Below are 11,803 nucleotides of genomic sequence, written 5' to 3'. Positions count from 1 at the left end.
TAACTGTAGGAACAATGGCTACACGATTTGCAATTGTTAAGTTCCCAGAAGAAAATGATGCGCGGGCAATAGTTAGCCTAAAATGGGTTCACGAAGAAGGGAGTGAGTGCTTTTACCCGAATGTTAGCACTGAGGAGCAAAAGGAGAAGCTTCTGAAAGCAGAAGTTGAACCAGGGGATGATTGGCTGTCGTACCCAATCGTAATTCTTCGGAAATATGGTAAGAAACGTTTTCTTTCAAATGTATCTTAATAACTCTATCTAATATTAATGTCTCTAATCACAGCGGTTTTTTTTCTTTCTTTCTTTCTTGCATTTAATCTTTCAGGATTATGATCTAATGCTAAGGGAGACGGTGATGATGATAATAAAGAAATGGGTGGAATGAAGAAAGTGGGAGGAAACAGGATAATCCCAAGGAAGCTTACGTATATGGTGTTTGTTTACGAGTCTACCACAGCCATCAAACCCAACAGTTTTTTCAAGTGACACTGGGAAAAATAAATTTACGTGATCGCTAACACGAATAAGAGATCCTTCGTTTTCAAAATTTGGAGATAGTATCTCGTCGTCAGAGCAAACTGTGAATAAAATAAAAGAATAGAAATACCAAAATCGGTTTTAAGAGCCACATTTACCTCGTACTCTCTTATAGCTGGTCACGTCCTGATTACTAATTACATATTAGAACATACTGGACACACAACACTGTTGAAATCTTACAGACAACAAAATTGTGTTGAGTACAAACAAGTTATTCAAGAAACAATAGTCCTGTTTATTTAAATTCTGATAAATTATGGTCCCCCTCCCCCGCTGTTTTTTTTAAATATGTTGGTCCCAGTTTGCACTATGTGCGCTTTGTAGTGGACAAACTCCACTTGCGTATTTTTTTTCTCGGGTTCTCAATTTTTCCATTTTATTCGTTCCTCCATTTCATTCATTATCATCACTATCTACTTAGGCCTAAAGGGTATAACTGAGACACGTAATACTTAAAGGTATCATTCCATTTCTCAACATTTTGGTATGCCTCGTTTTCATTTTGGATTGACTTCATTATTAAAATAAACAGTTGCGAAAGGAAAGCAAGAATAAGGCAAAAATGCAATCTGCTTGTATACTTTTGAAAATTGTGAAATATTAAGTATCAGTAAACTTTCGTTTGATGAGAATTTGAGATTAAACGTTCGTCGCCATTATGTGTTACGTTTCCCTTTAAATGCGCTAACATTGCTTTACTATATACATCAAGAACTGTTTCTTTGGTTACTTACTAAGATATGCACGAGTCTGAAATTTTATTTATGATTTCTAAATAATTAAGATTTTAATTAGTTACATTTTTTTAAAAATTTATTTGTAGAATCTTACAGTTTAGCGAGGTTACAATTACGAAAGGCAGAGGAAACATCGAATTTGGATAGTGAAGAGGAACTCACTCGTACAAGACCGCGGAAGAGAAAAAGTAACTTTTTTCCACTTGAGGACAGTGAGGATACCGAAGTCGTTGACCGTAATTTGCACAAGAGACAGCAAACACAGGATTTCACTCAGACCATTCCTCCATATCCTTCAACATCATCTTTCTCTGATCCTTTGATTCCCGTTGAAAAGTTACCCTACCAAACCGGCAGTCGTTATTCTTCTAGCCCCTCAAGTTTTCGTTCTTCAGAGTCTAATACACTGCCAACTAATAGAACATCAGGAAGTGATCCATTTTTTGAGTGTAGGAACTCCTCTAAAAGCACTCCAGTGGGTATGTCAAAGAAAAACTACACATCAGGGTTTTCTGGTGAGTATCAAGTCTGCAACTTTGTCAGGTTTTATTTTATTTTAGTTTTATAGTAATGCTACCATTTAGCAAATTAGAAAAATTGTCCATTGTGCTTTATAGCGAGTAATATATAAAAGAAACAACTGATAAGTTCGCGGTCTAAAGCGTTGAAGAAAAGTTAGGATTAACAGTAACATTGCTACGTGTACACAACGTGAAGGAGTTTGTTTTTTGTGGTGTGATATTTTCTCAATATTGAAACCGGAAATGGTAGGTTTGTACCAATTCCGGCTTTATAAAGAGATTAGAGAAGAAATATATTCAAGGGACTCTTTATTTATTGCAGAAAATAACTTCTTGCTATCTGTTACAGTGTTTACTCTATAGTCATCAATGTAAATCCCAGGTGTGATTGTTTTCTACAGCTTCAGGTTTGAGTAGAGTCTTAAGCAGAAGATTGTACCTATTCTTTGAACGCTTAATTGAACGCAAAAAACCTGTTCTCCCTATCTCTTATGGCTATATGTAGATCTATATTGAAAACGGAAGCAGTAGTAAAATTGTACCATTTCCTTTGAGAGAAGGATAATATTTTTTTCTCGAGAATCTGAATCAGTTAAAAAAAAAAACTATATCTGTTAACGGAGATATTAACTGAGCAAACTTTCAGGTAGCTATTGTGTCCAAAAATACATTCCATATAAATAAAAGTTTTAGACGTCCATGAATTTTAATTGAAAATTCTGATGTATTGTTTAAATTTGTTTTAAGATTCTATCGTCATATAGTACGGATTAAGGTACGAGTTTCATACTCATAATTAACTAATGTTCAAGAATGGTTAGAAATGCCGCATTGTCTTCTTATTTTGAGGACAGTAAATTGATTTAAATCAAGTATTTCCAGAAAGTCATTCGATTTAAATAAATCAACCCTTTGTATTTCTCTTCGGTATATTATTGGACCGTCGAAATTTATTTTTCAATGGCATTTAGTTTTATCAACCATCCATTTACAACTGAGTGACGCAGCAGGAAATTGATCAGAGAACACTTTACAATCTTCACAATTTGGAGTCATTCGGAACATTTTAATATATACTTTGCATTTTACAGTGATCAAAGTAACCTAGATAGGATATAATTTCATTATACAGTGTGATTCAACATGAATAATAAGTTCTACCAGAAAACTGATACAGCAGTTTAGACTGCTACACGTCAAGAAGTATCTGTTATAATTTTCACATTACATGTTTAGCTGATTTACTGACTTGTCAAATTTAAGATTGCTTTATTATTTAATTTCATAATTGACTTTATTTCAGATTCCGATCGAAGATTAATGAATCACATACTTTCTGCGGTAACGGAAGTATACAATAGAGTATCTGCTGTAGAAATTAAGTTAAACTCACTGATATCAGGAGCAACAGAAATTAACTCCAGCTGTATTCCTGAAGAAGATGATCAAATATTCCAAGTGCTTCCATTAACTTCATTGGAAGAATTCGACACATATGAAAAGAAGCTGGAGAATCGGGCATACCAGACAAAATTAGTAAGTATACACAATTATTTTAAGAAACGATGGAATACGTGATTAGCAATACCAATATTATTCTTATCTTGATGCATGTTCTTTTCTAAGCTGCAGTCGTTTCAATTTCCGTTCCTCATCTTCAAGCACTACACTTACTCTATAACATTGATTGTTTAGTAAATGATTTTTTTTTTTTTTTTTTTTTTTTTTACGATAATGGTGTGGAAATGAATTCGCATTGACGTTTTCCGGTAACTTCTGAACTTTACGTCTCGTTAGTTTCTCTTATTTTCTTCTTCACATTTTTTTTTACAACTGGGTTCAGCAGTTACAACTTTTATCTTTTTTTTTGAGAGAGGGGGAATTTTAACAAATGTTTAAGGGGGGATTTAGTCAATTTAATATAACACTGTTTTCATTACTTCACAGCACAACCGGCGCCAAGTGGGCTTTGTAGCGAGCAAACACCGTATGCGTAGATTTTCTCAGGGTTCTCCCATATCTTTCATTTAAGCATATCATCCATTCATACATCTAGCAAGTGAACGTTCCGGGACGCGAAAAATCAATAAGAAATAGGGGAACGCTGATCACTATCTTGCTGAGGTGGTGTATGCCATAGCCCCCTACTTCGAGCACTGACGACGTAATATATAGTATAGAATAAAATCTTAAAACAGTTGAGCGTGTTATAACTTTGTTCTTTTTTAATTTTACAGGTGAAGATGTTGGCAACAATTGGAGGGCTTGATGTAAAATCTCTTGTAATCAACATTTTGAGAAGACTGATTGCTGACTCTCTTGCGGTGCAATTTTCCTTTTCCTGAAGAGTATCTTCCAGCAATACTGTTAAAAGGCCCTTCTCTTGTACAATTCTGTGCAAGACAATATATGGTAAATATTTTCTCATTGAGCTTTTATGTAGTCGAGTAATTTGTCTTTGTTGTATGCGATTCTGGACTCATTTCTGGTGAAATGTATTTTTCGGTATTAGCCCAACATCATGAGGTAGTTAGATAGCTATCTGAATTAAGGGGTAGCGGCTTGATGTCCAGAAAACCACAAACAATGGAGCTAGGAGTATATGCACTAACAACGTATAACCACTTGAGCATGTTCTTTGGCCTAGCGTCTATCCGTTCAAATGCTATGAATTTACTTTCTTCAAATTTATTGTTTTTATTGTGCTAGTGTAGTTTGTTATATTATATTCACAAAACATAATAAAGACGTAAAGTTTTCATCCAAAAATAGTTTATTCACAAAACATAATGAAGACGTGTAGTTTCCATCCTAAGTAAAGTTTATTATATTCACAAAACAATGAAAATGTGTAGTTTCTATACCAGATAGAGTTTATTATATTCACGAAACTTAATGAAGACATGCAGTTTCCATCCCAAATAGACTTTCTCTGATTAATACATTTCATACAGTTGTAATATTGTACTGTTGTAGTATTTTTAATTTCTCTAGAATTACCTTGGAAATGCGATTCCTGCAATTGTAATTTTATTCGGATTATGTTTTTTATGAGTATATAGAGGAAAACAACTTAAGTCGACCTTCCTAACTTTTAAATAAAATTGCTCTTCCTAAAAGAATTCTAAGATGCATCAATAAACTCAAGTAAGTTGAATCCAAAATATAGGAGAACCTGAAGATACTTGAATTGTTAGGAATAACTTTATATTAAAATTAAAGAGGCGCTGAAATTAAAGGACTTTGGATGCTTTTGGAGTGTTTGTATTACTGAGTAAATATATCATAAAATTATGCTGTATATGCACCGTAAATGTGAAGAAACGCTTAAGATCGTAGCCAATACCTTTGAAGCTCGCATATACCTTTTGCAGTTTCTTGCCTGTTCCGGTTCTCCCAAACCATATCACATACAATTTTTTATTTGCTGTCGTCTACCGATATTAGCTTCTTGTACCCGTGTTAGGTTGTTTTTTTTTTTTTTTTTTTTTTTTTTTCTGTTTGCTTATCCACTGACAAGCCATATGGCTCGAGAGATCACTGCTTTAATGGAACGCAGTGTAATGTACGCAGTGTAGTAAGTTTTGCAAGAACATATTACATCGGTTTATAGTATCAAACTTGGTAGTAGATGATCGATTTTCACATATTGCTGTGTAAAACACTAGGTTACACATCTAGAATGATGCTATCTTTGTGATTAACAAACATTTAATTCACAATAACTTAAGGAAATGATCAGATTCATATTAGGGAACATTTTCATACCTTTGTGCATCCAATATAACAATGTTTCCATCGGAGTTTTAATGCATTGTTTATCTTCAGTGCTGAGAAGCAACGTTGGTTTACCTCTTATATTTTGTAGTTTGATGAAACCAGAAGATCCATTTCATTTATTTATTTATTTTTTCATACATGGATTAAATTTCGTTCAGGGGGGAGCGATGTCTCAGCTATAGAGCGTTCACCTACGATGCTTGGGGTCCCTGGTTCGATCCTGGTGGTTCCGTTTTCTCCCACTTTCTTCATTCCACGATTTCATTCATTTCTCACCACCGTCTCCTTTAGCTTAACCGGCATAAACGTTGGACGTAAAACTTAAAGATTTCATTTATAAATTTCGTTCACCAAACCACAGAATGTTAAGAGGTAAAACAACGTTGCTTTTCAGCACTGAAGAAGGTACAAGTTATGGATTGAAACTTTGCGATAGAAACATAGCTATATTGGATAAGTAAAGGTAGAAATTTTATGATTTTTGTATGTATTTCTCACTTGAACTGTGTCTTCATTTATTATTAGTTATGTCACTCAGTTTTTTAATGAAATAGTCAATAACGTATTAAATAACGCTGCTGCTTTAAATAACGTATTAAAAAGAGTTATTATTGCAGAGAAATATACGAGTTATTTGGAATATTTTTCAGATTTAGCAGCTAGTGGAAAGTTGTTTATTTACACATTCACTGTAGAATATGTTGTTTTATGAATAATCTCTAAAAATGTTTCCTCATTTTTGTTATATCTTACTGAAAAAAATATTCATTTGTTTATTTTACAGCTGCAGTCAAAAAGATCTATGGTGAGGAAACCGAAAGCAAGATTAAGGAATTAATTTGCCACTGGCTCCAGCAGGCAAAATATCGGTCACAGAGAAGGTAAGTTTCTTTCTTTTTTCGGGAAATTTAGTTTGTCAGAAAGAAAAAAAGCAATTTCTTTTTAGTACCACACCTGCAGAATGTTTGGGAATCTTGCTTAAAATTAAAATATGTTCTTTCTGGAAGTTTTATACATTTTCCTGCGTGTGATTGATTAAATGGTATTGTGAATTTAAGCACTGAGAGAATTGGGGCCAACCTTTGTTTTCGAAAATAATTAAAAGGACGAAAGATTATTTTAGCTTTTACAAGATTCTATTATTGCTTCCTTGTCACTTCACCAACCCAGATTTAGGGTTTTAAAGTCTAAGCTGTAGAGCATTAGACAATACCACTATAAACTGTCTTGTGTGTTGTCTGCTTACGATTAATTAGATGCTCATAAGTAACACAGAGCCCTACTGGTGAAGAGATAAAATCATGTCACATAGGTGTCTTATTGTATCATGAATTGTAACTTTGTAATTTTACGTGTTAGGTAGTATAGATTGATGATCAATGAAAAAGTTTTTTTTTTTTTTTTTCACCAGGATGGATCATGCAGGTTCAAGAATTTAGTAATTCAAAGTCAATGTTATTGCAAATACATTATAATTGTATATTAAGTGTTAGATAGAATCATCTTATAACTGGATTGTTATCTTTGATAATAAGATATTAGAGGTTTAATAAGATCAAAATCGTTTGAGCTAAGCTTCCTTCTCGACAATAATACATTTCTAATAAAACAAAATTTTACCAAAATAACTACTTTGAATAGTAGTGTTGTTCCGTTTCGACAATATATCATTATGTATGTCAAGGTAATGTATAATGAAGGTAATGATATATTGCACAAACAGTAACAACATTATTATTAAAAGTGGTTGCTCTTGTAAATAGTCTTATAAAAAAAGTAGTTCCAAATCTATGAGTGGCATTTAAAATCAGTTTTAATTCTATCCATATTAATTTCTCTTTAAAAGTGATGGATTGTACTGGTAATAATTGTATATGAAACTAAAACCATTGTTATCACTACATAAGGATTTTTTTTCGAACAACGTCTTACAATACTTAAGTGAAATACATTTTTGCTTCTGAAGTATTGATTTATTTTTTCCTGTAAGGTAGTAGTCTAGCAAGGAAAGGACTTTGTCATGATCGCCAAATGGATATCTGCATGTGTATTTCGAAAGAAATTAAATTTAGAAGCTCAACAATGAAACCTCAGATGCAAGGGTACCCTAATATATTTTTAACGCGCAAATCTGTTTTGATTTGGTATTGTGTTAAAGAGTCATTCCATGTCACAGCAACATGCCGAAAAATTGAATTGCCTGAAACTTTGTACACACACTGTTTCTAGATTCTATTAATATTTCTAAAGCGGTTTTTATATGGTTATATTTGGAAGATTTCCTTAATTTTCAAAGAAAACAACATATCTGTTGTGCGGGAATTCACGAAGGGTATTATTACGGTTTTTGACCAATCAGAAACTAGGTACTGCAAACTGATTCATATTCAATACAGAATCAGATTTCTTAGTTTCAAAGCTTTAAAATGATGTATCAAAACTTTTATTTTACAACTCTTGTTTGACAGGATATATTATTTTTTGTTTACACGTGTACCGCTCTCTCCAGAGAGAAAGAAAAAAAGTTAAATTGGCCGAAAACCCGAAAAACAAAACGTAACCATAAATAAAATAGTTTTAGAAATCTTAGTAGAATCTATGTAGAAACAAGTATTTTTAAGTACAAAGTTCCAGGCAGTTCAATTTTTTAACATGTTGCTGTGACATGAAATGACTTAATCGCATACAATACAAAATCAATACAAATCTACGCATTAAAAACATATTACTGCACATTTGCACCTGGGGTTTGATTTTTTGAGCTTCTAATTTTAGTACCTGTTGAGAAACATACGTAGACATCCATTTGGCGATCATGACTTAGTCCTTTCCTTGTAAGTTAGATGAGTAATAAAGTAATTCAGCTGTCGAGATTCAAAGAACAGATAATGTGATTGAATTTGTCCTTAGTTACACGTAAGTTTTTTCTCTTCCTACCCCGCTCTTTTTGGGAATTTTCCAATGTGCTTACCTCCGGTATGTGGATCCCTGGTTAGATTTCAGCTCCCGCTAAATAGGCTTCGGGGTGGACAAACACTGTGTGCCTGGGTTTTCTCGTGTTTCCTCCGTTTCCTCTCACTTTCATTTCACCATTTCAATCATTATTACCAACGTCTCTAACCTACAGGACATAACCTTGGGACGTAATATTGAATATTTCCTTTAATTTTTTCTTTCCTTTTTTGTAGTTACAGATTAAAAATTTAAATAGCTGATATAGAGAAAATTATTGGATCTTTTGTTAACTTGCATGAGGCAAATATCGTGACGATTCATCGGCATTGCAATTCCATTTTTTCTTTTACTAAAATTAATAAGAAATTTTGGGATTACAGACTTTTGCAAGCATCAAAAATTTCGTCTAAACCATTATATTGAATAGTGACTAATTTGGCAACAATCTGTACGCTAGTAAACCATAAAGTTTGAATTTACTTCCGTTGCTCACACTCTATTTACTTACTTTATTTAGGACTTGCTTTGTTTCCAGCTTAGCTTAAATTGCATCTGTACACGAATCACATTATTCATAAACAACGGTAAATATAGGGTAAGTCATCTGTTACGGTAGATACGACCTAGTAGGTCTTCTATTGCGAGAAAGCCTGATTTTGGAAATTAAATATAAATATCTTTACTAATGCTTTTAGGATGTAAATCTTGAAGCGAGAAAAGTACACTTCTCAGTTAATGCATTAAATTCGCATCTCTATTTTCCAGGGAGTTCAAGAAAACCGCCCCGATGGACCGAGAAAATGGTGATTGAAGCAGCAGGATGTTCTTTTTTTTTAACTGTATTTTATTGATTTGTACATGATCTATGTTAAAAGAAAACTATTACGATTTTTTAAAATTTGACATTACAATGTAAACCTTTGAAGATTTTACCAAAGATTATGAAGATTATACATAGAAGATTTTTACCAAATAAAATTGATTTATTCAAAGCTAACCAATTTCTCTTTTTATTTCCTTCTCAGTGTTACTTAGCATAGTCAATAGATTCTGCTATCAGTGGATGAAAGTTATAGGAAATTGTTCGAATAGCGTAGAGGTAAATATCATGCACTATCGGTAGATATACCATATTGGCCCGAATATAAGCTACATCTTAAAATTTGAAATGGAAAAAGGAAAAAAATCTGTATATAAACCAAATGAAAAAAATAAATTAAATGCAATGGTAGAATCAGAATATTATCAATAATGCCGACTGTTTTGACAGTGCTGTTGTTGGATAATATTGCGGTATTTATAATGCGGCTAGTTTCAACAGTTCTATTGTTCATTATTATTATTTCAAAATAGAAAATCGACCTTTTTTTAACAGCATACGATATGACGAAATTTTATAATTGTACGGTTGCAATATAACACGCATCCAAACTTTCTTAACTGGCATTTGGATAAAATGTGCAGCTTATACCCTGGCCAATACGGATAGTGGTAAATTCACGAGGATGAGCTGAGAGGCAGTGAGTTTGGGTCTGAAGATCTCACAGGAGTATGATGTGTGTTTCTCATCGTTTCTCTGCCTTTATTGTTCCACTTTCGGTTTTTTATCTTGGTCTCTCACACAACTCTACAACAGAAATTCACTGCATCATTTTAGTTCAGTTTTAAATAAAGGTAAATGTAAAATGACGGTAACATAGGTGAACCAAAATCATCTTGATCGGAATCAGTCCTATTAAAAATGCTCCGACATCATTATTCATGTTCAAATAGTTCTGAATTATCTTCTTCGGTTTTATATAACCATTTCAGACGATCTTCGAGCGTTCGTAGTAGTTCACTGGTAGTGCTCCCTCTGATGTGTGGGATCTCTGGTTCGTTCTACCTCGCGCCAAATGGGCTTTGTGGAGCACAAGTTAAACCACAAATAACATTTCAATTTCATTTTGGCGTCTTGTACAACAAAGACCCATCGTGTTACGTTGCGTATTAGGATGGTTTCTTCACATGTATTTTCACAATACTTTCGGGTGTCCGTTTTCCAGATAGCCTCTTCTGGAACAATATCAGGTAAGGGATCGTTATAAGAGTATTTTATTTCAGGTCAATTAGTTACGACTGTTGTATCTGAAGATATATATTTGTTTCATAATTATGTGGACTATAATAAGAAACAAGAAGGTCGTATGTTGCTTATACTTCAAACAACTCGTACTTTTATTGGTAAGCTTACTACTTGTCAGATAACCCTTGTATAACAACTTATATAGTAGAATTACCATGGATGATAAGGTTCTAGTCCATCAGTTTTCATTTGTTCTGATGGTGCACAATGACACTTTTCGAAAGGTTAAAAGGTCTGCAATAATGGACAACTATAGAAGTAAATGTGGAAATTAGCGAAAGGCAGGGGCGTACGCAGGAATTTATTTTGAAGAGGGTTCAAATCTTTTCGGGGAGAATCAAGTTCAACATGAAGTCCAATTATATTAGGGTTAGTAAAATTACACCTAAATTTATGCTAAATTTATAGAAAAGTGATTTGGGGGGATCAGAACCCCTAGGATTCACACCTGCGTACGCCCCTGGCCAAAAGTACGCGAAATGTAGCCAAAGACAACCCTAACTAAACCAAAGGCAAGCTAAACGAAGCGAAAGGCAGTTCTAACCCAACCAAAAGCAAGCCTATTACAACTATAGTTAAACCAACGGCAAGCTTAGCTTAGCCAAAGACAAACCTACATTAGCCAACGGCAAGCTTACCTTAGCCAAAGACAAGCCTACATTAGCCAACGGCAAGCTGACCTTAGCCAAAGACAAGCCTACGTTAGCCAAAGGCAAGTTTACGTTAGCTAAAGACAAGTCTACATTAGCCAAAGGCAAGCTTACGTTAGCTAAAGACAAGCCTATCTTAGTCAAAGGCAAGCCTAAATTCGCTTGCACAAGCTTGCATATCGCTTGTTTGGCGTGTCTTTCGCTTGCATTTAGCTTAATCAGGCTTGCCATTAATGAGTTTCGCTTATATTGGCTTGCGTTTGAAATAATTTGACTTGTGTTTCAGTTCTGAAGGCAAGCTTGCAGCAAGCCTTGCCCTGATGTAACTAACTAGCTTGCTACAAGCTTGTAGCAAGCTAATTGGCTTGCATAATATAGCTTGCGGCAAGCTAAATTAACCTGTAACAGCAAGTTTGGGCAAACTTGCAGCAAGTTTAAATTGCTGTCTGGGTATATATATATATATATATAGGGTGAGTCAAAAGTCCTTGAA

At 33.8% G+C, this 11,803-nt stretch overlaps 1 protein-coding gene across 1 annotated transcript; it reads left to right on the top strand.

Moving 5' to 3' along the window:
• The first annotated feature begins 14 nt into the window (after positions 1-14).
• LOC145674419 (uncharacterized) lies at positions 15-9,532 on the top strand. The gene is made up of 6 exons (XM_081744452.1): positions 15-219; positions 1,366-1,794; positions 3,104-3,336; positions 4,038-4,212; positions 6,365-6,461; positions 9,301-9,532. The coding sequence occupies exons 1-4, from the start codon at positions 15-17 to the stop codon at positions 4,143-4,145; spliced, it is 975 nt and encodes a 324-aa protein (XP_081600578.1). The 3' UTR covers positions 4,146-4,212; positions 6,365-6,461; positions 9,301-9,532.
• Positions 9,533-11,803: the final 2,271 nt, after the last annotated feature.

Source organism: Thermobia domestica, chromosome 17 (genome assembly GCF_964235325.1).
Source record: "Thermobia domestica chromosome 17, izTheDome1.hap1.1, whole genome shotgun sequence".
Taxonomy (NCBI): Eukaryota; Metazoa; Arthropoda; class Insecta; order Zygentoma; family Lepismatidae; genus Thermobia; species Thermobia domestica.
The sequence above is the reverse complement of the archived record's forward strand: the minus strand, read 5'-3'. Positions and strand labels throughout refer to the sequence as shown.

Bases quoted from the DNA above. Each gene is read 5' to 3' on its own strand.
- LOC145674419 (XM_081744452.1), top strand. From the start codon at position 15: ATGGCTACACGATTTGCAATTGTTAAGTTCCCAGAAGAAAATGATGCG. The intron at 1,795-3,103 runs GTGAGTATCAAG...ACTTTATTTCAG, and splicing joins CTACACATCAGGGTTTTCTG to ATTCCGATCGAAGATTAATG. The intron at 3,337-4,037 runs GTAAGTATACAC...TTAATTTTACAG, and splicing joins GGGCATACCAGACAAAATTA to GTGAAGATGTTGGCAACAAT.